The following is a 27,693-nucleotide window of genomic DNA, read 5'->3' as shown; positions in this document are numbered from 1 at the left end:
ATAAAATAAAAAATAATATATTACTAGTTGGATTATAAAAGTTACAAATTGAAACATCACATCTAGTAAAATAAGTGGTAAGATAAAAACTGTACATTTTGTTTTTTACCTTTGATTTAGTGATGCAATATAGAAAAAAATATTCTTGAGATTACTAGAAAAAATATTTAATTTAAACTAAACTAGAATAGTTATGAACTATTAAAAGATAAACTGTAAATTGTTTAAACTAAATATATCATGATTTTAAAAGTGTGAATTATTTAGTATAAAAATTATTTAAACAACTTAATATTTATTCAAATATTATGATGGCAAAAAAATCAATTTTTACTTAGTTGATAGTATAAAAAAAATCACAACTTTTTTATTCAGGTAAATAACAAATTTTTAATTTAAAAATTGTCTAATATTCTCCAAATATAATAATTATCTATTATCTATAATCGTAATTATTATAGATAATCTATTTATTTTTTATTTTAAGTATTTTCTATTAAAACTTTGCAGTTTTCTTAAACCGATTACGGTAATAGGATTACTAAATGCTACTAAGGGCATTATATTGTAATTTTAATTTAAAATATATAACAGTTTGTATTTAAAATATATTTTCTATATTACAATGTGTTATAATTTAATTAAATTTATTGATATATTTACTTATATTAGAATGAATACACAACAACTTCATATACCAAAGCCAATATTTTCATTTGTCAAAGGATTTTATTTTGAGAAAATTATAGAATCAATTGAAATACGTTTTGACGAAAAAATTAAACATATACAAACTATTATCAGAACAAGTTTTGATTTGCAAACTATGAAGTGGTTTCAATACATTAACAAGCTGAGTAAAATATATTAGTAAATTTATTTTTTAGCTTCGATGCGAAGCGGAGAAGGTATTAATTTTACTATGATGTGTTTTTCTTTTTTTTTTTTTTATGTCTGTTGCCACTTTTTCTCAGCTCTCACTGGACCGATTTCTTTCAAAAATACGTCAAAAGATCACAAATCGTATCTAGTTGAAGACATTACCCTTAAAAATTGAAAAAAATTCCCTCGTTCCCCGCAAATGGGGGAAATATCCAAAAAAATTACAAATTTAAAAATCGCTAATTTTCGAAATTTTTTCACTTTTTTTTCTTAAAACTTCCATAACTTTTTGAAAAATCAACAAATCAACATAATTTTTTTTTATACTAAAACCTTAGATATTTACCTTTCATTTGATATCATTTTTTTGAAAATCTATTACTTAACCTGCTCATTGAGGGAGATTTAAAATAGCAACTTTTTTACAAAAATTAACTTTTTCAACTTAATTTTTGAAAATGTTCCGGAAATACTGCGTCCTTTAAACATATATCAAATTAAAGCTTATTTTATGTACTACAAAATGAAAAAAAAAAATTTGTCCCGACACTTTTTTTTCTACATTTAAACGGCTGCCGTAGTTAAAAAAACACTATTTTTGTGTTAAAATTTTCGATTTTCGATTTTAAATTTTCAACTTAAAAATGCTATAACTTTTTGAAAAATGTATATATCAGCACAAATTTTTTTTTTCTAAATACATTATAAGTACATCTTTCATTTGACATACTTTTTATTAAAATTGGACAATTTCCCCTTATATAGGGGGCGTTCAAAACTTAAAATATTGTAAAAAACATAGATCTTTTTCAACTGAACTTTTGAAAATGTTCCGGAAATACTGCGTCCTTTAAACATATATCAAATCAAAGGTTATGTTATATACTATCAAATGAAAAAAAAAAATTTGTCCCGACATCTTATCTTCTATGTGCAAATGGCTGTCGAAAATTTAAAAAAAAATGTAATGTTTGCGATAAAAATTACATTTTATCGGGATGTTTTTTGTACTTAAAATTGCCATAACTTTTTCGAAAATGTTAAAAACCGATAAACATTTTTTTTAAAATATATTTTAAGTAGTTTTATTAATTTATATTTTTATCATTTTTTCATCAATAATAATTAAATAAATTTTTTGGAATTTTTTTTATTAAATTATGTAATTTTATTATTTTTATTAAACTTAACTAAAAAATAATAGAAATTTAATCGCCTATGATTAATGTAATATGTATTAGTAATTTTTCAATAAAAATATTGTAATTATCAATTTAGATTTCGTGATGAAGTACAAGAATTATGTTCAGAAGTTGAACATGTATTGAACGATGCAATAAATGCCACGTGCAACTTAGAAGACTCATTATACGTTTTACAATCCTTACACTATTTTTCTCATTGGCCACAACTTAAATTGTGCTTTCAACAAAAGACAAATGAAATATATAAGCTATTAACAGACACTATAACATCTGTTATGGCCTTGATACCAAGTAATATCCACCGTATTCCATCATTTCTACCCAAGTATCCAGGAATATGTTCTATGGTTATGATTAAATTTAGACTTATCACAAGCTATAAGAAAGTAAGTTAAGTTTGTTGGTAAAATATTTATGCTTATGAATTGACTATTACATTAAAAATGTTCAAACCATTAAGCATTAAAATATATAATTAATAATTGATAATTAATTCTTAGTCATGTAATTGAAAACTTAATATGCTTTTGAAATAAATATTTATTTATTTAAATTTATCAAAATTCAGTACATCTTTGTTTAACATATTAAATTAGATGTTAGCTGATCGTCCTTGGCTTTTAACATGCCCAAGTATCAAGGAATTTCTTCAAACATACAAAAAATATTATGATTTTTATCATAAAATGACCGAAACTATATTTAAAATGTGGACTGATAAACTTTATGCTAACAATTATGAAAAAAAGCTTGATAAGCATTTATTATCAGGGACTAGAAAATCAAAATGCCTTTGGAATTTTAAAATAAATTTAGATGAGTACGAAAATTAAATTTTTAATCTATAATCATAAATTTATTAATAAAAAGTATCTTTGTTTTAGTGAAATGCATATACTAATGAATGAAGTAGATTCATGGTTACTTATTGAGTTTAAGATGCCTTATGTAGTGACACATATTGCAGAAATGACACCGAAAATTAAAGGTGTTTATAATATAATAAATATGACGATAAAATGTTATGATTATTTTGCTGCAGGTAAAATATTAATTAAATGAATAGTGGTTAAATTAACTAACAAAGTTTATGTATTTATCGGTTAGGTTTATCTGAACAAGAAATATTTTTATTCGAGAAAAAGATACAAAATTGTAATAAAATATTTTCACCAATGGTTTTAGAATACACATGGCATCATATTACTCATATTGAAAATTATCTTATCAAATGTTACACATTATTAGAAACAGTTAGTAATATATTTTAATACTTGTAAAATTGTAAAAATCAGACATATAATGAAAGGTTATTATACTAGGATATTTTCAGTAAAAGTAAGAATTTATTAAAAAAAAAAAATAATAAAATCAAATCAATTAATGCTTCATTTTACAAAAATTAAAAAAAAAAAAAATGAGAAGTTTAATAATAAATTATTTCATTTAGACTCAAATGTTTGAAGATGATTACAAACAAAGCGTCATGGAAGTACTATTCTTATGTGAAGAAATAGCAAATACACCATTATTTAAATTTCAGTTAACTCAAGCAATTGATATAAACGATTTTATGGATCAAGCAAAAATATACAAGTATGGCTAAATACGTCTTTATGTAATTAATTTAATATTTTATGGTTAATTTTTATGTCAGAAATAAAGTAATGAAAAAGGTATTAGCTAATTACAATGAAATAATTCGCTATGGAACAATCGTATATGAAGGATTTGAAGATCACATTAATGAAGTAATGAATATAATATAATAATTTTAGTTTTCTTAGTTCTATTAAGAATTATAAAAAACTTTGGCATATATTATTTATTAGTTTTTGAAGAAAATTTTTATTTGCATAAAAAAAATGAATAACACAAAATTTTTTTAATTTTATTTGTATGATCAAAAATATTTATAACTATATAAATTTATTTGTATTTTATATATGTTAGATCAATGCAAAGTTGAAAAGATATTATTTTTGTGATGGTGTGCGTTTTTTATTTATATCCTTGAAAATTATCAGCTCTCACTAGACCAATAGTCGCCAAAAATTAGAATAAATCTCCTCAATTTTAAAAATGAAGAAAAACCTCAAAATTACGCTAACTTAAAAATTTAAATTTTTAAAACATTTTTTTTTTAATTTTAAAACTTTTTTAAAAACATTGATCTTAATGAAATTTTAATAGTATATGCCAGAGATGTTTTTAATATGCTTGGTATGTTTTTAATAAAAACCCAACCCAACCTAAATACAGGAAGGGTTTTAAAGAGACTACCCATGTATATAAAACAAATTTTATTCAGCTCAACTTTATAATAGTCCAAATAAAGCAATTGTAAAATTATAAAAATACAAATTATTATGAAATTTAAGAGATATGAATCGAGAAACGTATTACCTGATAAGAATGTAAATCACTGTCGGAGATCATTTATATTTGTCTCAACAATGCCGCAATCTCACTGTGTTGGTTTATATTATTCTAAGTTGAAACATAAAACTTTTCTACAATAGAGTGTGTTATTTAATTTTTTCGAAATTTGTTTTAAAAAATTGAAAAATACTCTTACTTGTAATATTATTTCTTGGTAGCGACAGTGGAGCGGATATACAAAAACATGCTTACACATTGTAAATTTAACTTCTTGTACTTATATTTAATTTGTGACGGATTATAGATAATAGTATTTCTTAATCGACTTAATTACATAACCCTTTTATTCATAAACTAACTTTATCATAATAGGTTATAGTACACTGGGAACAATTTGTCGACTATATTGACATTCTAGTTCGCGAATCCCTTATTTTAAATGCACGATTTTCACTGGAAAATATGTTGGAACTGAGAGTTGGGTATGGTTTTGGGCCAGTTCCAGTGTTTCAAATTCATGTTTGTTTGGAAAATCGTAAAGTAAGTAAATATCAGAGATCAGTTTATGCCGGCCTAACCACATTCGATTTGAACTTATTTCTGTTTAAAAGTTGCGATGGTCTGTAATATTAATTTCATATTTCAAACCGGGCTAGGTCAGACCTTTATGTAAAATGATCCTGCTGGGCCAGATCGAGCCAGATCGAACATTGATGTTGGATTGTGTGCGTGTTATATATATTAGGGTGGCTCTTATTTTATAAACTTTTATTGATCGATCTCCATACCCGCCAACTTTTTTCATTATTATAAGTAAGTCATTTGGGTAAAATTTGGTTTTAATTTTACCCAAATGACTTACTTATAATAACGAAAAAAATTAGCAGGTACGAAGATCGATCAATGAAAGTTTATAAAATGAGAGCCACCTTATATATATATATAATTAATTAAACGATTATTTTCTTGTGAAATCAAATTTAATGAATGACACCTAAGAGTTAAAATCTTTTAATTTAAATAAAACTTGTATGGTAATATAATTAAGGAAATAGAAGTTGATTTACTTTTGGGAAATTCCAAAAAGTCTTCTAAAAATTATATATTATCTACAGTTTTGTATCGAAGCGTGTTTTATGATAGTGATTTTAATCACTATTAGATATAATTTATAATTATCGCAACTATGTCGCTACCGTACTATGCAGGTTTTGATTAATTAGGATTAAAATAAAATTTAACACACAAATTTGGGTTATTTTGGACCGGGCCTGAATTCGGATTAGATTATTGTATTTCCAAAGCTCAACTGATTTCTGGTAAACGTATTTGTTTTAATTGATAACTATATTGCTTATGTTTATTAGGTTAAATACTCATCAAGTTTATTGACATTGGTAATGTGTTCAATGCAATCACTACCAAGTTTAATGATGTCTTTAAAAAGTATACCAAGATTACACTACACATTTAAAGTGATGAATAAATTATCGATACCATATGGCTATGAACTTATTGAAGATCAAACTTGTAACGATATACAATATAAAATTGATACGTGTAAATTAACAATCTATTTACAAAATAACTTTTGCGAGTAAACAATATGAACTAATATTTAATTGGGTGATATAAAAATGATATTTAAAAATGCGCGTATTTATTAATTTATATTTTCAACTATAAACAATTAAATTTAGTTATAATAATCAAGTTCTACACTACTAATACGAAATATAATTTAAAATCAAATATTTAGCAACACAAATTGGTCTGAATGAAATTAGACAATATATGTCGTCATTATTATCATACAGCGATATTTGGACCATTGATAAACATAACTTTCTTGAACGTTTCCAAAACAACAATCCTTCTGCAGAAAATTTTAATCAGGAGATAATAATGTAAAAAAATATTTTTTAACATTTTTAAGTATAAGTAAAGTAAAATTATTAAATACTTTTTAGGTACAATAATTATATCCAAGACATTAAAAAATTTAATTCTGTATCATCGATTTCAAATTTTTTAATTTGTACTAATGTTATGATTAAGCAAATTATTGCACATTGCCATAATTGGATTTACCATTTTTCACAACTTACTTTAGAACTAACTGCCAAGTTCATTGAAGGATTTTTTGAATATGTACATATAAATAGTGTCCAGTGAGTTAAAGATATAGTTTATAAAAGAGCCGGGCAAGGTAAAAAATTCGTTAACTTGTTAAGTTTATTTTGGAGATTGTTCGATAAGTAAAGTTGGATCCTAACTTATGTGATTTTTTATCTTAACTTTACTAAGTAAAGAAAATAGAAACAAAAATATGTTTTTTTTTTATATTGTTGTAATAAGCTCGAAGTTATTCAAGTTGAAAATATACCCAGTTAAAATTAAATTTAAATTAATCAAAAAATTAATGAGTTACTTGGCATAATTATATTAACTTAACATTTAATCTTAATTTAAATTTTTTAATGCATCAAGGCTTAGTTTTAGATTTAGAGCATACGATTATTTGGTTTATATATTTTTAGAGTAATGACACAACCAAAGACACTAGAAGAAATGGTCGATTTTATTGAATTTAGAAAACGATTAGTAAAGGAAAGTATCTCGAAAGAAAATGAATTTTCAGTAATTGCAGATAATATTTCTATTATGGGTATTAATTAGGTATAGTAAAATAAAATAAAATATTGAATATTGTTCTATTATAGACATACATAATATAATGGTACCAGAAATCATGCGATCTAGACATAGTACTATGCACAAAATTTGGAATGATTATAAGCTTATTTTAGAAACTGCCGAAGTTATGCTAGAAGGCAAACGTGATGAATTTTTAAATGTATTGTATACTAAACAAGATACTTTAAAGCAAAATGCTCATGATCTTCTACAGAATTTTTATCAAACTGCCCCTAGAACTTCTGATTGGAAGTCATCTGGTACTTAGATTATTTCGAAACTCATTTTGAAAGCATTGTCATCATTAAAACATTAATATCGACATTTATATTTTAAAATATTTAAATATTTTGTTTGTAGATGTTTTAACATATATTGATCAATTGAAGAAACAAATTGCTACAATGGAAGCCGAAGAAGAAAAATTAAAAGAGGACCTCACGTTATTTGGTATTAAATACGTACCATCAACAGCATTAAAAAAACTTAAAGAAGTAAAATAAATTACTCTGAATTTAAGTGAAAAATTTTAACAGTACTTTTTTATTTGAATTGAAATATAATATTAAAGGAATTAGCCATATTGGAATTAGTTTGGAGTACAATAAATCAATGGGATGTAGCTTGGGAAAGGTATAAAAATGGAAAATTTTGGGAAATAAAAGTATCAGACATGGAAATAACAGTACAATCTTTATTCAAAAAACTCAATCATTTAGTAAAAGAGTTGAGAGAAAGAAAATGGGAAGCTATAGAAACAGCAAAAATTTCAGTGGATGTCTTTAGACGAGTTTTACCTTTAATTACGGATTTAAAAAATCCAGCAATGAGAAGTAGGCATTGGGATGAAGTGCGAAGAGTAATACAATCGTGGGTATCAAATTGTATGATATTAGTAAACTATTAGCTAGAATTGTTTAAATTTTTCGTTAGAGATTTTAACGAAAATGATGAAACATTTACTTTGGAAATTGTAATGCAAATGGGAATGGAAAACTTTGAAAATGAAATAAGTGAAATATCAAATAAAGCTTCTATGGAGTTAAACATTGAGAACGTAATTACAATTAATTTATGTACACTTTTATAAAAATGTTTTTATAGAAAATAAATACTTGCAATTCGAACTAATACAAAAATAAATATTTTGTAGGCTTTTAGATCTATTCGAGAAACATGGAAATACATGAAATTGATTACAGAACCTCATAAAAAATCAGGAATGTATAAAATTAAAGCTGTTGATGAAATAACTCAAACTTTAGAAGATCAACTCGTACAAATATCTTCGATGAAAGGATCTAAGTAATATGTTAATTTAATCGGTCAATTATAATAGAGTCTTGGATAAACTAACCGCATGCAAATTATTTATATATTCATAAAAAATATTCTCACTTTCTTAGATAGAAATATCAGAACCTAAGATAAAGGGGTCATGAACCAGAACTTTTTTCATATTAAGAACCTAAATCGGTATTGGAATATTAATGTTAGGTAAATCAAGTAACAAAACCGAATTTGAATCTTTAAAAATAAAGGTTTTTTTTAACGGTTATTTGGTTTTTAATTGTATACTTAAATCATACCATCAAAGTTTTCACTTATTCTTCAAAGCAAAAAAAAAAAAAATTATTTTGTTGTAATTTTTGTTTTAGTGATGAACTTTCTCTCTACAAGTGTATAATGAGAATTTTGTGAATGTCTAAGTTTAATGTCTAATTAGAGGCTAAGTTTCATTTTCTCCACATCTTAAAAATATTTAATAGTAAAAATTCGTATGTATATCTTCTTCCCTAGACAAAATCTCGAGTATATCTTTGGCCTACGCATAAATTAATATTTATCAATCAGGAATAGAAATTCTTATTTACAAATGAATGTTTAAATAGGAAAATAATCTGAATCGATTGGTACCTTAAAATAATTTTTCATAGAATCCGAATTCGAACCTATAAAAGACAATATGGATGATTCTAATCCATATGAAATATAATTAGATTTTTATTTTATATTTCGATTTACCTAAGAAATTTTAGTTCATCGCGAAATAAGAAATCATAGAGTTTGAAAACAAATTATTATTATGATATTTTTAGATATGTATCAATTTTTCTCGAAGAAGCAGATTACTGGGAAAAAGGTCTTGGTATAGTTATGGAAGTATTAGAAATGACACTTAATGTTCAAAGACTTTATTTTTATTTAGAAGTAACTTTTTTGATTATTAAAAAGTAAAATTTTAGAAATCATATGTTTTTTAAAGAATATATTTTTCGGTGATGATATTCGAGAAAAAATGCCTAAGGAAGCCATGACTTATGATGAACTGACGACAGAATGGAAGAAAATAACGTCAAAAATGCATAAAACAGAAAATGTTTTTAAAGCTTGTTGTTCTATATGTATGTTATTTAATATTGATTTTCCAATAAACTTTAATTATTTTTTACTTTATAGCTTTACTTAAACATTTAAACACAATGGATGATCGGTTGCAAGCTATTCAAAAAGCTCTCGAGGTCTATATGGAAACTAAGCGTAATGTGTTTCCAAGATTTTATTTCATATCCAACGATGATTTATTGGAAATTTTGGGAAATTCAAAAAATCCTGAACTAATACAACCACACTTGAAAAAATGTTTTGATAACATTAACAAAGTTAAGATGAGTGTAGGTTACTTGATAAGATATTATTAGGGAGAAACGTGTCAAAATAAAAATAAATATGTTAATAAGCTTAGAATTGACAAACAATTTCTAATAAATTAAAAAATACATTTTTTATTGTTCAATAATTTTTAAGTGTTTGTATTACACTAATCGTTTTTAAAAAATATTGAAATCTATGGATTCTGGGTGTTTAAATTTTTTTTCATTGTATTTCTAATTAATAACTTTTTCTCATGCATCATTTATTTATTTATTAATAGACAACAAAAGATCAAACTACTGAAGCTAGTGGAATGTATTCTGAAGATGGGGAGTTTGTACCTTGGGTTAAACCAGTTTTATGTGAGGGGCCTGTTGAATTTTGGCTATGTGCGATAGGTATTCATTTAGACTTGAAATTATTTAGATATTTATTATTAATTCCCACATTCTCAAATTTAGAAAGTACAATGCGGATATCATTAAAAAGCGTATTTAAAGATGTAAAATTGGCATTGATGAAAAATTTAAAAAATCGTGATGACTGGATACTTCATTGGCCTGGACAATTGTGTATAACTGCATCTCAAGTAAGTAGTTTAATAATATAACGATAGAATGTTAAAGACTTTATCATTCTAAAAAATAATAATAATTAATATAAACTAATTCTCGTAAAAAAAGTTTAAATGTGTATAATTTTTGTTAGATACAATGGACAACAGATTGTACAAGAGCACTTATAATGTGCAAACACATTGAAAATAAGCTCCCCTTGAAAAAAATTCGTAAAAAACAGAAAACAATTTTATCAAAATTTTCTGATGCTATAAGAGGAAATTTACCTAAAACTGTGAGATTGAAAGTGGTTGCATTAGTAACTATTGAAATACATGCTAGAGATGTTATTGAAAAAATGTACAAAACTAGTTAGTTTGTACACTTCAACTTATTAAAATAGTATATTATAAAAATATCTCTTTTATATGAGTTTTAACTTAGATTGCATGGATGTAACGGCATTTGAATGGATGTCTCAGTTGCGTTTTTATTGGGATAAAAAGATTAATGACATAGTAATTAAACAAACTAATACAAGACAAGTATATGGTTATGAATATTTAGGAAATTCGGGAAGATTAGTGATAACACCGCTGACTGATCGTTGTTATATAACATTAACTACAGCTTTACATCTATTTCGCGGTGGTAGTCCTAAAGGTCCTGCGGGTACAGGGAAAACAGAAACAGTTAAAGATTTAGGAAAGAATTTAGCTTACTATGTAATAGTTATCAATTGTTCTGAAGGACACGACTATATGAGTATGGGACGAAATTTTTCTGGTATAAAATTTTACTTTGCTCTATTACTTTTTAAATGCGAAATTTTAGAAAATTTAATCCGAGTCACCTTTATAAGAGGTGTAATATATGGTTTATCTTTCTGTTAATAATAATCTATAAAATTTCATAAATTAGACACAATTCAAAATCTTATTTGGTGAAAATTTTAAAAACTAAGTTAAGATAAAGTAATTTAGCAATTACTCTGAATTGATGAATTAACATTAATTTAAATAGATATATTAGGGACTGGAAAAAAACCTTAAAATTAGTTTTTAAACAGGAACCTATTAAACATTTAAAACCTGGATTAGAATGTAAATTAAATAGTTTCCCTCCAATGTGGCAAATAATTAATAATTATTATTAGTTCTAGCCCTTGTAATGTTTTTGTTATCACTTAATATTCCAAAATGTTAATGGATTTAAATTATAAATTATATAATCTATATTTTGTGTATTACAAGATTAAATATTGTAGATCTTTAGCAATAGCCTTAATTATATTATTTATATATTTTTCTGTCATTTAAATGAGAAGTAGTTTTTATTTATTTCTATTCACCCTTTTTTATTAAAAAAAAAAAATTATTTTCTTAAAGTATATAAAAGTATTTATTTTATATTATATTAGTTTAAATTGAATGGTGAACTATCTTAACAGAAGCAGCAAGATAGTCAATTTTTTGGGTATTACAAATATTTTTAAGTAGTAAAACAGTAAAATCATTTTACTGAATTTTTGGAAGGGTTATCTATTACTTTATTCTTACAATTTAATTAAATTTTATCTATTAGGAACAAAAACTTGTTTTTTGGGAAACTATTGAAATTGTTTTTATAGATTATAAGCTAGAGTTGGAACTTATAAAAAATTATGGTTCCAATCCCCAAAATGTATGATTGCGTAGTTTTTGTATCTTTATGCTGTTATTATGTACCTAATGTAATAGGTCTAGCACAACAAGGTGCATGGGGTTGTTTTGATGAATTCAATCGAATTAATATTGAAGTATTGTCAGTTGTTGCACAGCAGATATTGTCTATTTTCTCAGCACTTGCTGCAAATCAAAGTAGATTTATTTTTGAGAGAAATGAAATACGATTGTTGCCTACATGTGGAGTTTTTATTACAATGAATCCGGGTTATGCTGGAAGAACTGAATTACCCGATAATTTAAAATCTATGTTTCGTGCTATTTCTATGATGGTACCAGACAGCAAGCTTATTGCTGAAATAATGTTGTTTGGTGAAGGTTTTAAGGATACTAAAAATTTAGCAAATAAAGTGTTTGTATTATTTTCATTATGTAAACAACAGCTCAGTAAACAAGATCACTATGAGTTTGGACTTCGGGGAATGGTTGCTTTACTAAGATACTCTGGTCAATGTAGACGTCTATATTCACATTTACCAGATGAAGAAGTAAAACTCTAATATTTTATCATTATTATTTTAAACAAATTTGCAAACAGCGTTTAATATTTTTGATGTTTATATATTTAGGTTCTTTTATTAGCTATGCAGAATATGAATTTAGCAAAACTTACCGTTGAGGATTTGCCACTTTTTATGGGAATTACAAATGATTTGTTTATTAATATTGTTTTGCCACCTGTAAAAAATGATATACTTATAAACGGAATTATCAAATGTATGGAAAAAAGTAATCTCCAGCCATCAAAACCAGCTATATCAAAAATTGTTCAACTCTATGAAACTCAAAATTCAAGGCATTCAGTTATGGTTTTAGGACAAACTGGAGCAGCAAAAAGCACAACTTGGAAAATGTTAAGGGATACTTCTTCTTTATTGAAAAAGAATCAAATTAGTGGGTTTGAATTAGTTGTTGTAAGTTATAATACGATAAATAAATCGATGGTTAATCTCATATAAATTTTTTTTTGAATATTTATTATTATTTTAAAATTAACGTTTTTTAATTTAGTTTTTAATGTAAGTAATTAGTTTTACTTAATGATATTCAAGTTTTTATTCTATCAAAATGCTTCTATTTAAAATTATAGTATTATCAAATTAATTATAATAACCGAAAAGGGTCTTTATAATATACCAGTACTAATTTTCTATTATAAATATTACTAGGAATTTCCTATGAATCCAAAAGCACTTTCTTTGGGTGAACTATATGGCGAGTACAATTTAGCAACACAAGAATGGATGGACGGTGTTTTATCATCTGTAATGCGTAAAACTTGTTCAGGTAATATAATTAAGTTCATAAAATATTAAAGTTTAGGCACTAATTTTATCAATTATAAAATTTAATTAAGATAATTCTAATTATCCATAATATTATTTTTAAAGAAATTAATACAACGTATAAACTACATGTTACTATTATTGATTTAAATTATTCTTAATAATAACAATTATGAAAATGGGCCCTAAGTTTTAAAATATGTAGATATTTTCAGTGTCTATATCTTTAAACCAATCCAATCCAATTACTAGAGCTAGGAATTAAAATAATTTTGGTTTTTGAAAATTTTTCTTTAATTTAGTAAATTTTTTTTAGTACATGTTGAAATAATGATTACAGAAATAAAATATATTATTTTACCCTTTATACATTTTTTAGCTTTGGAAAACGAATTGCATTTAATTAATAAAATACCTGTGTAGATAGTTCAATCGAACGTAAATGGATACTTTTTGATGGGCCTGTTGATGCCGTATGGATAGAAAATATGAATTCTGTAATGGATGATAATAAGGTTTTGACTCTTATAAACAGTGAAAGAATTACGATGCCTCAGCAGGTTATGTTTAATTTTTTTGTAATATTAGATTTTAAATTTCCATTTAGTCAACCTGATAGGTACCATAACGTTCTATAATTTTTGAAGATTAGAACGAATGTATTCTTTATTTTAATGAGGACACGTGCATGTACATTGAAACGTTATGTACATGCTAAATGGATTGTGAAGGAGAAGTATACTCTATAGAGTACACTTCATTAGTATTAAAAAAGTCACGGATAATACTATCCTGAAAAATTACTTTGTTTGACTTTCGAATATTAGATTATATGTATTCGAATATTACGCCTAATCGAAATTTCTAAGTTTTAGTAAATTGATAATATCAATTAAATATTTTAAATAATAAATATTTTTTTCTACTATAAGTAGGTATCTCTATTATTTGAAGTAGAAGATTTGGCTGTGGCATCTCCAGCTACCGTTTCTAGGTGTGGTATAGTGTATAACGATTACAATGATTTTGGTTGGAAATTATATGTTGACTCTTGGTTAAATAATTGTAAATTTGAACCTTATAAAGATGCAGTATGTTTTAAAAACTCATTATAATTTTTGAAAATATTAAATTACAAATGTCAGTAGATTCGAGATCATTTCGATAACTATATAAACAAAATGTTGTTTTTCAAAAAAAAGCATTGTACTGAAACAATACCAGTTCCAGAGTTAAGTTCAATAGTTTCACTATGCAAATTATTGGAGTGTTTTACTTTTGAGCAAATAGCCGTTAAAATTCCTGATAATCTGGATGAAGAAAAATACTTCTATCTTACAAAAATATGGTTCATATTTTGGTACTACTTTGGCAATAATATAACATATTTTCAGTATATTTTTAAATAGGTTATTGTTTTTTAGTATGGTATGGTCAGTATGCTCTGGAGTAAATGATGATGGTCGAAAAAAAATAGACATTTATATAAGAGAGCTAGAAAGGATTTTTCCCGTAAGAGATACTATTTATCACTATTATGTTGATAGTAATTTTTGTAGGTTTAATCATTGGGAAGATAAACTACCCGCTCAATGGGCATGTGATCCAGAGTAAGTAATTTGTATACTATTTATCATAATAAACTCATATATAAACATTACTATAAAATTATTACAATGAAGTTTTGCTCAGGGGTTATAAAAAAAACTCAATACATTATTTCCTGCTAGATTAAGAAGTAAATGTGTTCAAAATCAGAGAAAGTATGAATTTTACCATGATGTTTGCGTTTTTTTTATGTCTGCTCATAACAATTCTAAGTTCACACTTGATTGATTGATATGGTACCATATATTTTGGGGGTATCAAACAATTTTTTTGTTAGTAATGTAAACCATTGTCAGATATCATATATAACTATGCCGTGCCTCTAATATGCTGTTTTTTTTAGTATTACCTTAATTTAAAAATTGTTCAATCAATTAAAGATTGACACATGAAACTTCTCTTAAATTTTTATTTTGTTATAGTTTAATCATTATCAGTCCTTTTCTTTGATTTTAATATTTTCATAGCAAATAATTTTATTGATTTCAGTACTCAGTTTTTCAAAATAATTGTACCTACAGTGGATACAGTACGTTACAACTACCTTACTGAGTCATATTTAAGCAAAAAACAACCAGTACTTCTAGTAGGACCAGTGGGAACTGGAAAAACATCTACTGCTCAAAAGGCTCTAGAATCTCTAAATAAAAATAAGTTTTCCTTTTTAACTATTAATATGTCAGCTCAAACTACATCAAATAACGTGCAAGAAGCTATTGAAGGGCGTCTGGAAAAACGAACTAAAGAACTTTATGCACCTATGGGAGGTAATTTTATCATACATAAGCCTTGCTTAAATATAGTCAAATTATCTTATTTTTATAGATAAAACTATGATAACATTTTTGGATGACATGAATATGCCTGCAAAAGAGATTTATGGAGCGCAACCTCCGTTAGAATTGATTAGACAATGGATTGATTACGAATTTTGGTATGACCGTCAAAGACAGACAATTAAATATGTTAAAAATATGTTACTTATTGGAGCTATGGGTCCACCTGGCGGTGGTAGAAATACAATTAGTAATAGACTACTAAGTAGTTTTAGCATAATTAACTTAACATTTCCCGAAGAAACTCAAATATTCAGAATTTATGGACTAATGTTAAATCAACACTTAAAAAATTTTCAAGAAGATGTGTTTAACCTAAGTAAGCACATCTTTTATCGTTAATTATTTTGTATTGATAACGAACATTTTTAATCAGAAGAAGGATTGACTACGATGACAGTTGATTTATATAATAGTGTTGTTATGAATATGTTGCCTACTCCAGCAAAAATGCATTATCTTTTCAACTTACGTGACATATCCAAGGTTTGTAAGTAGATTTAAGTGTACAGTATAACTTTTTTCTTTCTTATTCATCTTTTAATTTTTGGTTTTCGGAGAACTCAAAAAAAATAATTTGTATCATCTGTTTATAGTTATAATCAGGCTAGAAACTCTGTAGCGCAAATTTTCAAGGAAACTACATTAATGTTCTCATTTGATAACATTTATCAAAGACAAAATTTGTTAACAGAATGCTTATAGACACCGTGCGTTAATGAAATGACGGTGCATAGGGGTAGAATTTTGAGTAATTTCTGTGATTGAACTATACGAGTACACAGATATTTTCTAAAAATTAAAATAATTAAACTAAGAGAATTTCTATAATAATATTTATCACAATAAACTTTTTGATTAGAATAAAAATTAAACGTTTTTTTTTTAATAAAAATTTAAACTTAAGGAACTCATCATGTCTATCATTTTACATTGTATTATTAATTTACATATTTTCGATAGGATAGCTTATTTTTGAGTTATAGTCGTTTTTGTAAGGTATCACTAAATTTGCCGTATATTCTGTTTACACTAACTACGCCCATAGTTAGAGAGTGCTGTTTTTCCAAATAAACGGTGTCTATATTGTAAATACAAATTTTTACTGTGCTTATTTTGCCATCTTTAAAGATATTTAAATACTTTAGATTTTACAGCAATTTGATTGGGAAAATTGATAAATTAAAACATTTAGCTTCGATGCGAAGCGGAGAAGGTATTAATTTTACTATGATGTGTTTTTCTTTTTTTTTTTTTTATGTCTGTTGCCACTTTTTCTCAGCTCTCACTGGACCGATTTCTTTCAAAAATACGTCAAAAGATCACAAATCGTATCTAGTTGAAGACATTACCCTTAAAAATTGAAAAAAATTCCCTCGTTCCCCGCAAATGGGGGAAATATCCAAAAAAATTACAAATTTANTTAAAAATTGAAAAAAATTCCCTCGTTCCCCGCAAATGGTGGAAATATTCAAAAAAATTACAAATTTAAAAATCGCTAATTTTTGACATTTTTTCACTTTTTTTTCTTAAAACTTCCATAACTTTTTGAAAAATCAACAAATCAACATAATTTTTTTTTATACTAAAACCTTAGATATTTANAACATAAATATTTTTTATACTAAAACCTTAGGTATTTTTCTTTCATTTGATATCATTTTTTTGAAAATCTATCTCTTAACCTGCTCATTGAGGGAGATTTAAAATAGCAACTTTTTTACAAAAATTAACTTTTTCAACTTAATTTTTGAAAATGTTCCGGAAATACTGCGTCCTTCAAACATATATGAAATTAAAGCTTATTTTATGTACTATAAAATAAAAAAAAAAATTTGTCCCGACGACCTATCTTCTATGCGCAAATGGCTACCATATTCAAAAATATGCTATTTTAACAAATTTTTTTTTTTAAATTAAACACTATCTACAGATTTGCATCGAAGCGTTTTTTATGATAGTGATTTTAATCACTGTCAGATATCATCTATACTGGACCCAACTATGCCACGACCCCACTGTGCCGCCACCCCACTGTGCTGGGTTTTTTTAAATTTATTTTATTTTAATAATGTTTTTTATTTTTATTCGTAATTCATAATTTATTCGTAATTTTTATTCGACAATATCAATATAATATACTTCATACTAGTTTTTTTATTTAATTTAAAATTAAAAATCACAATAATATTTATAATCTATATTATAATATGTATAGAGTTATATTATTACAAACTCTAATAATATATGTCTTGTATTAATATATTTTTACTATGCTATATTTAGGTATAGTACATAAAAATATATATAGTTTTTCTGGTTACACATTTTTTTAACCTCAAGTTGTTACCTTTTTTTATGCTATTAATAGGTTTATATGAATATATTTTTTACAATATAGGTTTTTCAAGGATTATTACGTAGTAGTACAGATTTTCAAAACGAAAAAGACTTAATGCTACGACTTTGGTGTCATGAAGTTTTTCGAGTTTTTAGTGACCGACTAATTGATTTTAAGTAAATTTAAACATAATTTATGTGTTAATTTATATTTTAGATTAATTTTATTTTAGAGATAGAGATTGGCTTTTAAATCAAGTTAACAACCAACTTGGAAAAAATTTCGAATTAACATATCGAGCTCTTTGCCATACTGATAGTAATCCCATTTTTTGTGACTTTTTAAATAAATATGTGCTTTATGAAGAGATAGTTGACGAGAAAAAGTTGTTAGATTTTATCTACAATAGACTATCTGAATACAATTCCAGATCAAATGTCATACCAATGAATCTTGTACTGTTCAGAGACGCCGTTGAACATGTGTGTCGTATAGCTAGAGTTATATCCCAGCCAAGAGGCTACATGCTCATTGTTGGCATAGGTAATAAAACAAGAATCATAATTTAAAATGCTTTTAATAATATTATTAAATATTAATAAAAGAAGACATTATAGGTATAATTGAATAAATTAAATTGTGTTAAAAATGATGTAATAGTAAATAACAATTAATATTTTTGTTAAGGTGGTTCAGGTAGGTCTTCACTTGCCAAATTAGCAACTTGGATGTGCAACTATAACATGTTTACTATTGAACTAACTAAATCATACGGAACTATGGAGTTTAAAGAAGATTTAAAACTTCTTTACGCCCAAACTGGAGTAAAAGATCAACCAACAACATTTATATTCAATGATACTCAAATAGCCAATGAATCATTTTTGGAAATAATAAATAACATTTTAAGTACGGGTGAAGTTTCTAAATTATACAAAGGAGAAGAATTTGAAGAAGTAATATAATAAAAAAAAAAAAACAACTTTTTTGTTAATAACTTAAATGTTTCAGATTAAAATCTCTTTGTCAGATATTGCTAAGAGATCTGGTGTTCTTGAAACTGCTGAAGCAATATATTCTTTTTTTATAGATCGTGTTAGAAACAATTTACACATTGTTCTTTGTTTAAGTCCTATTGGAAATGAATTTCGGTTTGTATTTCAACTTTATAATTAATAATTAATGTGTAATAATAATTAATTTATATGGTGTCTCAGAACTAGATATCAACTCTTATAACTTTTTTCAATATCTCCTTTTATATATTTTTTAAACAATTTTTGAATTATACTTATTAATACGTATTTGTAACATTAATAAAAATATACAAGCCCAAAAAACTGTTTTACACTGGTTTTAAATATGCCTCCAGTGATTGAGATAATTAATAATTTATAAAAACAGGAAAATTTCATATAAATATATAACAAAAATTTTAAATAGACAAATTTTTTTAAAGTTGATTTACATGATTAGGAACAGTTTTAACTACAATTAATAGAAATACTATGCAAAAATCAGAAAATTTCATTCAAATTGTTATGTATTTATAAATATTATATAAATTAGTAGTGAGGATTGACCACTACTCGCATGTGTGATTACCGGCACATGCGCCATTAACAATTACACTGTTTCTCAATAAAGATTTATTTTTTGTTAAACTATTTGATGTTGTCTTTCATATTAAAAACACAACAATTTGGCCACGAGGAAAACGAGATTTTAATAATTATTAAATATAAATCATAAATTTATATATATTTATATAAAAAAAAAAAAACGGTAGCACAGTGGGGTCGAGGCACAGTGTGGATGAGGCATAGATGGGACAAGTATAGATGATATCTGACAGTGATTAAAATCACTATCATAAGAAACGCTTCGATGCAAATCTGTAGATAGTGTTTCATTTAGAGAAATTGGTGGATTATTCCAAAAGCAACATCAACTCTTATTTCTTTGATTATATCCTGATTAGTAGTTCTTTGATTTTAAAATATAATATATGAATAAATACTAATTATAATTATTAAATTTAGTATGAAATTGATATTCAATAATTTAATATTATAATTTATACGGAGAAATTATAAAAATAATAAAAAAGTTATATTTTGCTTTACTTTTACGTGTATAAAAATTTAAAGGGTTTGATACAATATTTTTCAATAAAAATTGTTTGTTACTATAAATAAATGCACTGGACTACAAGGAACTTTCATCAGAAGCAAAAATATACTTTTCTAAATCATCTATTTGCGTTGTTTTCAAATCTACAATTAGACTTTTTCTATCACTTCTAATTTTAGCTTCGATGCGAAGCTGAGAAGGTATTGGTTTTACTAAGATGTGTTTTTTTTTTAAAGCTTCTAAATTGATACTATCAGCCGATTAAATTATACTTCGCGAATAAATAATAAATTTTACCTGACAAAACAACGTACTGATGAAACGGTGGCAGATTGGGGTGCTCTAGTCAAAAATCTTGGATTGAAATGCAAATTCTCGCCATAATTAACTACTGTTATACAAGTTATATTCGTAGTAGGAATGAGTTCTGGAAAAATTCAAGATCGGCTAACAGAAGAAGACGCATCTGATTTAAAATGTACGCATGCGATTTTAATGGAAATAACGACTACTAAGGAAGCTACCGTGAAAGAAAATAATATGTGGAAACAGCATGAATTGGAACTGAACAATCAAAAGGAACTTCGCCAAAATAAACAGGTCAACCATCGGATAAACCAAAGTATTGAGTATGTGTCCGCTCAAACCATTTACAAAGAAACTGTCGACACTATAGCTGCAACATATGCAATTCATATTGCGCATTGTTTGAAAATTTAAAAAGTTGTGATATATAAACTTAAAAAAATTTTGATATACAGTTTTTGATAAAAATTTTGATGCATAAAAATGGTTAATGGTTAAATGGTTGTATGTTAATTAGTTATTTAAAAATTTGAGAAACAAAATTTCCGAGTATGCAAGAAGTATATTTTCGTTCAAAATACAAGTAAAAAAAAACAAACTATTATGCATTTTTCTAATTAAATCTGCTGATACTATTCTTTAAAATTTTTAATAATAATCTTTTAGTCGAAGACATTACCCTCAAAAATTGAAAAAAATTCCCTCGTTCCCCGTAAAGGGGGTAATCCTCCAAAAAAATTACAAATTTAAAAATCGCTAATTTTCAAAATTTTTTCAATTTTTTTTACTTAAAATTGCTATAACTTTTTTAAAAATAACCAAATCAATATAATTCTTTTTTATATAGATGCATGATATCATTACCTTTCATTTGGTATATTTTTTTTTTATATGTGACCCTTTACTTGCCCACAGGGGGGAATTTAAAATGACAACTTTTTCACAAAAAATTAATTTTTTCAACTTGATTTTTGAAAATGTACCGAAAAGTCTGACACTTTTATATATATTTTAAATTAAAGCTAATGTAATTTACTTTATTATGCAAAAAAAAAATTGGCCTCTGGACTTGTCTTCGTGGTGAAAATGGCTACCAAATGATATTTTTGTGTGAAAATTCTCGATTTTATTTTTTACATTTTTAATTTTATAATGCTATAACTTATTGAAAAGTTTATGGATCAACACAATTTTTTTATGAGAAATAATATTTTTTTATAATTCCTTTTTCATTTGACATACCTTAACTTAATCAGGATATTAATAAGGAAATAGTAGATCATGTAGCTTTTGGAATAATCCACCAATTTTTTAAAATTAAACACTATCTACAGATTTTCATCGAAGTGGTTTTTAGGATAGTGATTTTAATCACTGTCAGATATCATTATACTTGACCCAACTATGCCACGTCCCTACTGTGCTAGGGGTTTTTTTTTGTATGCCACATCTCTGTTTTTAAAAATTAGACGTGCTAAGAATATTCTAATGTATGATTGTTAAAAATGGTTTCGATTTATATAATATATTTAATATTACATAAAAATAATTTAATTTTATCGTTCAAGGTTATTTAAATACATTAAAAGTAATTGTTTAATTATTTATCTATAATAAAAAAAACCACCGACTTCACTTTTCTGGATCTATACTGTACTTTTTTTTTGTAATTTAAATTTTGTTCATACAACTATTTAATACGTAGATGAGTAGGTATGTAGTGCAAATGGAGTTCACATACACCAGTACGAACTATACTTAACCGCGCTTTATCGAATAAAAACAATTGTAAAAACAAAATTGATTGTAATTTGTTTACTATCAAGTAACAAGTTACAAGTGGGAGTTAAGAAAATTTAATTTATCGTATTTTTAACTTGAAAAATGACAAAAAAACAATTATTTAACCACCTATTAATGTAGAGTTTTTGAATCAAATTATTTTCTCTTTACAACATTTTATTACTTTCAATGATGAAAATTAGTTTTTTACCAAAAATTTATCTGCATTATGGAGGGGAAAATAAAAAAATTCTTATATATATCCACTTTCAAAAAAATTCAAAACGCTCCTGGTATCTATACAAATTATATAGAATCTAAATTTGTTCGTTAAATGATCTTACAATAAACTAAAACAATATTATTGATAATTTTATAACAATTTAATTTTTGTTACAGAGGTAGTACAACTTAATTTTTCAAATATTTATGTTTTAGAGTAAGATTGAGGCAATATCCATCAATAATCAATTGCACAACAATTGATTGGTTTTTAGATTGGCCAAAAGACGCTTTGTTAGAAGTAGCAGCAAAGTCGTTAAGCACAATAGATATACTAAAGACAATTACAGGAGATCCTAGGGTATAAGTTATATGAAAAGTTTAAAATAAATTCTTATTTTTAAAATATTTTTTTAGGTCTACGATATTGAAAATGTTATTTTGACACAGGTACATAATTATAATAATTTAATTTATAAATTTTAAAATTTTATTATTTAATAATATTGCAATGTTAAATGTTATTAAAATGTTTCCATACTGTAAAGCAATAAACAATTATATTCATTAAAATCATAAAATTTATAATCATTCATAACTTCAAAAGGTTTAGATTTAACTTTTTATTTATTAAACTTATTATAAAACGTTGAATCTACATATCATAAATAACATATTGATATTGTTAATATAATTGTTTTACTAATAAAATATTAATTTATAAAAATACATTTCAATTATTTTTAATTGATATTAGCTTCGATGCGAAGCTGAGAAGGTATTTTATATATTGTAATTATACATATTATTTTATTATTTTATCTATATTTTCTAAAATTAAAATTTTAATTTGAATAATTTTAGGAAGAACTTAGAAGCTGTATTGCATTAGTTTTTGCAACAATTCACCAATCAGTAATTGAATGTTCAACTAAAATGATGTTGGAAATGAAACGATATAATTATGTGACGCCAACTAATTATTTGGAATTAGTTTCTGGATATGAAGAGTATAATATTTGTTTTAAGTTTTAAATAACTAATTTTTTGATCATCTAATTACTTGGGTCTTTGTTAATGTGTCATAATAACCCAGTGCAACTATGACGTTGCGGAAAAAATTTAAGCAGAATAAAAATTATTATTGTAACAAATATTTAATTTTAATAGAACACTAGATGTAAAACGAAAGGGAATTGCTAATACCGCTAATAAACTGAGAAATGGTCTTTTTAAAATTGATGATACCAGTGATAAAGTAGCTGATATGAAAGAAGAATTGGGAAAAGCTACTAAACAAGTTAATTTATACACTAAAGAATGCGATAAATTTCTTGATATCATATACAAGCGGTCTTTAGAAGCAGATAAACAAAAAGAAGAAGTAGCTGAACAGAGTGTAAAAATTAAAGAAGAAGAAGTAATTTGTCAAGAATTATATAATACTGCTATGGATGATTTAAAAGCTGCAATGCCTGCTTTAGAAGAAGCTATGGATGTAATAATTTTATTACAAAATAACTATACTGTACAATAATAATTAATCATTATTATTTTCAAAACTGCTCAATTTTAGGCTTTAAATTCATTAAATAAAAAAGATCTTTCTGAAGTGAAATCATTTTCAAGACCACCAGATAGAGTAAAATTAGTATTAGAAGCCGTAATGACCCTAAAGCAATCTGAACCAACTTGGAATGAAGCTAAAAGGCAATTAGGAGATCCTGATTTTTTAAACCAAGTATAAAATTTTATTATTTAAATGATAATGTTTATAATTATTAACAAAGATTGAAAATATTTTCTAGTTAAAAGATTTTGACAAAAATAATATTCCAGATAAGGTGTTAAAAAAAATTGCTGTATTTACAAGAAATCCTGAATTTGAACCTAATAAAGTAGGCCTTCAGTCTATGGCTTCCAAATCTTTAGCTCTATGGGTAATTGCTATTGAAAAATATGCAAAAATTTACAAGTATGACTTTTTTTTATTGTTATTTTTATTTTTGTTTGATTGAAAGAACAATAAATAAATGTTAAAAAAAAAAAACAGAGTTGTTGCTCCAAAAAAAGCAGCAGCAGACAATGCAATGGATTCACTTAAAGAAAAACAACTAGCTCTTTACACAGCTGAACAGAAACTTTTACAATTAAAAAAACTTCTTGACGATCTTCAAGCAGAATATGCCGAAAAAATGAAAGAAAAGGAAGAATTAGTAAAAAAGGTACACAGAAACTAAGAAAATTATACGGTAAAGGTTTTAATAAAATGTAAATTTAACAGGCGGCTGAATTAAGAAGAAGTCTAGAAAGAGCAGAAATACTTATTGATAGATTATCTGATGAAAGAGAAAGATGGACAAGAACTGTGAAACAACTCGATATAGATTTCGATTATTTGCCTGGGGACTGCTTGATAAGCACTGCATTTATTTCCTACATGGGTCCTTTTGTATCGAAATATAGAGAAACTCTTTTTAATCTCTGGGCTAATACAATCAAAGATATGACAATACCGCATAATCCAGAATATCAAGTTACTGAATTTTTATCAAATCCAGCTATTATAAGAACATGGAATATTAATGGTCTACCAAATGATGGATTTAGTATAGAAAATGGTATAATAATAAGTCGAAGTTCGCGATGGCCATTAGTGATCGATCCCCAATGCCAAGCACAAAAATGGATTAAAAATATGGAGGCTGATAATGGATTAAAGGTAATAGACTTTGGTGTCCAAAATTACATTCAAATTCTAGAAGATGCTTTACAAAACGGTTATCCCACATTACTTCAAATATCTTCTGAAACTATTGATCCAGCTGTTATGCCAGTATTATCCAAGTCTATTGTTAAACAAAGTAAGTGAAAATATTACTTATTTAAAGATAGTAGTAAATTGAAATAATATAAATATTTTATTTCTATGTAGAAGATACATTTTTTATTAAAATGGGTGATAAATTACTATTATACGATGAAAAGTTCAGGTTTTTTATAACAACAAAAATGAGAAATCCTCATTATCCTCCTGAGATTTCTACAAGAACAACTGTGGTAAATTTTGCTATTAAAGAAGAAGGTCTAGAAGATCAACTACTGGGGAATGTTGTTAAAATAGAAAAACCAGCACTCGAGAAACTCAAAAATAGTTTAATTATTAATATTGATTCGGGAAAAAGAACACTGATGGAATTGGAAGATGAACTCTTGAGGTTATTAAATGAAAGTGAAGGTTCTTTGTTAGAAAATGAAGAACTATTTCAAACATTGGAGTCATCAAAAAAAACTTCAGTGACAGTCAACAAACAGCTTCAAAATTCATTGACAACACAAGCTGAAATTGATGCAACTCGCGAGGTGATATATTGTATAATATATATAAACATTGGTGTTTATAAAAAAAATCGTTTTTTATAAAATTTTATATCATTTTTCTAAGGGATATCGACCATGTGCTAAACGGGCTTCGACGCTGTTTTTCATACTTAACGATTTGAATCAAATAGATCCTATGTATCAATTTTCGTTAGATTCATACGTTACTTTGTTTGAAAATTCTATAAAGAAAAGCGAAAAATGTGATTTAATCAATCTAAGAATAAATTATTTGAATGTTTACCATACATATGCAGTATACAGAAATACATGTCGTGGTCTATTTGAACAGCATAAACTTCTATTTTCTTTTCAAATTTGTATCAAAATATTACTAACCAAAGGTCAATTGCTATGGAGCGAATTTGAGTTTCTTCTAAAAGGTGGAATCGTATTAAACAGAGAAGAACAAGATGAAAATCCGTGTACAGGTATAGCTAGTGAATTAATTAAGATGTTTATTTTGCCATGGATTGTTAATTTTTATTTTTTATAACTATCACTACTTGTTTTTTGTTAATGCTGGAGCGAATTTTTTCAACAATACGCCAAAAGATCACAAATTTTTTTTAGTTGAAGATAGAACCCTTTTTTTTCACGATCGGCATTACTGTGGGCCGTCCTGGAACTGCTGTTAGGCATTACTTCAGGGCAAAACAGTACTCTCACAAATCAAAAATTTAAACGATTACAATTTTTAAAATCTGTTAATTTCCACATTTTTTCAACTTTTTACTGTCATAACTTAAAACAAAAAAATTCTGGATGAATCAGAACGAATTTGTATAATAAACAACAAGATTCATCTTTCGTTATATATATATATATATATTATTGGGAAATATGAATTTTTAATTATTCACAAGAAGGAATTCAAAATAGTAATGATTTTGCATGAAAAGTTTACCTATTCGAGTTTTGTAAATGTTCAATAGATATTCTGAGCTCCAAATATGTGTTAAATTAAAGTTTATAAAGTTCCGATGATTTGTCTTCTGTGTGTATACGACTCCCAAAAATAAGCAAAAGATATTAATTTGAAGTCAAAAAAAATATAGCTCTCGTGTTAGAATTTTGTATTTCATTTTTTTCCAAATATTTATGTATATATTTTAGATTAAACTGTATAGTATATAGAAGGAACAGTAAGTACCCTCATTTAATATCTTCTTTACAAAAATAATAAAAAAGATTCTAGTATTAATTTTAAATATTTTTAAGATGAATATCATCTATACTTGTTTCAACTACAGGGTGATCCATTTAACATTGACCAGCAAATATCTCAAAAACTATTTATTATTTTAATAATTTTTTTTTTTTAATTATTTTAGTTACATAAAACATAGTCCATAGTTTTATTCATAGTTTTATGTAACTAAAATAATTAAAAAAAAACCCAGCACAGGGGGGTCGCGGCACAGTGGTGACGTGGCATAGTTGGATCAAGTATAATGATATCTGACAGTGATTAAAATCACTATAAAAAAAAAACGCTTCGATGCAAATCTTTAGATAGTGTTTAATTTTAAAAAATTGGTGGATTATTCCAAAAGCTTCATAAACTGCTAGTTCCTTATTAATATCCTGATTAAGATAAAGTATGTCGAATGAAAAAGGGATTATTAAAAAATAGTATTTCCCATAAAAAAATTATATTGATCAATACACTTTTCAATAAGTTATAGCATTATAA

General features: G+C 25.6%; 1 protein-coding gene across 5 annotated transcripts in view; it reads left to right on the top strand.

The window, feature by feature from the left end:
- Positions 1–27,693, top strand: part of LOC126899961 (dynein axonemal heavy chain 2) — a 37,891-nt gene that overhangs the window by 3,237 nt on the left and 6,961 nt on the right. For all 5 annotated transcript variants that reach the window (XR_007702760.1, XR_007702759.1, XM_050675263.1 and 2 more), the window contains 48 exons: positions 673–852; positions 2,161–2,473; positions 2,684–2,907; positions 2,972–3,129; positions 3,195–3,340; positions 3,538–3,683; positions 3,745–3,838; positions 4,842–5,009; positions 5,837–6,029; positions 6,229–6,376; positions 6,440–6,640; positions 7,010–7,137; positions 7,193–7,426; positions 7,527–7,660; positions 7,738–8,036; positions 8,100–8,223; positions 8,320–8,471; positions 9,266–9,377; positions 9,433–9,571; positions 9,627–9,841; positions 10,102–10,219; positions 10,283–10,410; positions 10,530–10,749; positions 10,823–11,164; positions 12,118–12,590; positions 12,672–13,016; positions 13,272–13,389; positions 13,812–13,948; positions 14,324–14,479; positions 14,537–14,748; positions 14,813–14,998; positions 15,486–15,763; positions 15,822–16,151; positions 16,209–16,318; positions 18,234–18,349; positions 18,406–18,716; positions 18,861–19,129; positions 19,185–19,324; positions 22,833–22,977; positions 23,034–23,066; positions 23,481–23,626; positions 23,787–24,114; positions 24,193–24,357; positions 24,425–24,591; positions 24,670–24,841; positions 24,901–25,480; positions 25,552–25,979; positions 26,062–26,428. Coding sequence is in view for 3 of the 5 variants with exons in the window: in XM_050675263.1 (XP_050531220.1) it covers positions 673–852; positions 2,161–2,473; positions 2,684–2,907; positions 2,972–3,129; positions 3,195–3,340; positions 3,538–3,683; positions 3,745–3,838; positions 4,842–5,009; positions 5,837–6,029; positions 6,229–6,376; positions 6,440–6,640; positions 7,010–7,137; positions 7,193–7,426; positions 7,527–7,660; positions 7,738–8,036; positions 8,100–8,223; positions 8,320–8,471; positions 9,266–9,377; positions 9,433–9,571; positions 9,627–9,841; positions 10,102–10,219; positions 10,283–10,410; positions 10,530–10,749; positions 10,823–11,164; positions 12,118–12,590; positions 12,672–13,016; positions 13,272–13,389; positions 13,812–13,948; positions 14,324–14,479; positions 14,537–14,748; positions 14,813–14,998; positions 15,486–15,763; positions 15,822–16,151; positions 16,209–16,318; positions 18,234–18,349; positions 18,406–18,716; positions 18,861–19,129; positions 19,185–19,324; positions 22,833–22,977; positions 23,034–23,066; positions 23,481–23,626; positions 23,787–24,114; positions 24,193–24,357; positions 24,425–24,591; positions 24,670–24,841; positions 24,901–25,480; positions 25,552–25,979; positions 26,062–26,428 (10,028 nt within the window). In the remaining 2 variants the exon portion in view is untranslated. The remainder of the gene's footprint in view (positions 1–672; positions 853–2,160; positions 2,474–2,683; positions 2,908–2,971; positions 3,130–3,194; positions 3,341–3,537; positions 3,684–3,744; positions 3,839–4,841; positions 5,010–5,836; positions 6,030–6,228; positions 6,377–6,439; positions 6,641–7,009; positions 7,138–7,192; positions 7,427–7,526; positions 7,661–7,737; positions 8,037–8,099; positions 8,224–8,319; positions 8,472–9,265; positions 9,378–9,432; positions 9,572–9,626; positions 9,842–10,101; positions 10,220–10,282; positions 10,411–10,529; positions 10,750–10,822; positions 11,165–12,117; positions 12,591–12,671; positions 13,017–13,271; positions 13,390–13,811; positions 13,949–14,323; positions 14,480–14,536; positions 14,749–14,812; positions 14,999–15,485; positions 15,764–15,821; positions 16,152–16,208; positions 16,319–18,233; positions 18,350–18,405; positions 18,717–18,860; positions 19,130–19,184; positions 19,325–22,832; positions 22,978–23,033; positions 23,067–23,480; positions 23,627–23,786; positions 24,115–24,192; positions 24,358–24,424; positions 24,592–24,669; positions 24,842–24,900; positions 25,481–25,551; positions 25,980–26,061; positions 26,429–27,693) is intronic.

Source organism: Daktulosphaira vitifoliae, unplaced genomic scaffold (assembly GCF_025091365.1).
Source record: "Daktulosphaira vitifoliae isolate Bord-2020 unplaced genomic scaffold, ASM2509136v1 Scaffold_2, whole genome shotgun sequence".
NCBI classification, from domain to species: Eukaryota; Metazoa; Arthropoda; class Insecta; order Hemiptera; family Phylloxeridae; genus Daktulosphaira; species Daktulosphaira vitifoliae.
Note: the sequence above shows the minus strand (reverse complement) of the source record. Positions and strands in the feature narration are given on the sequence as shown.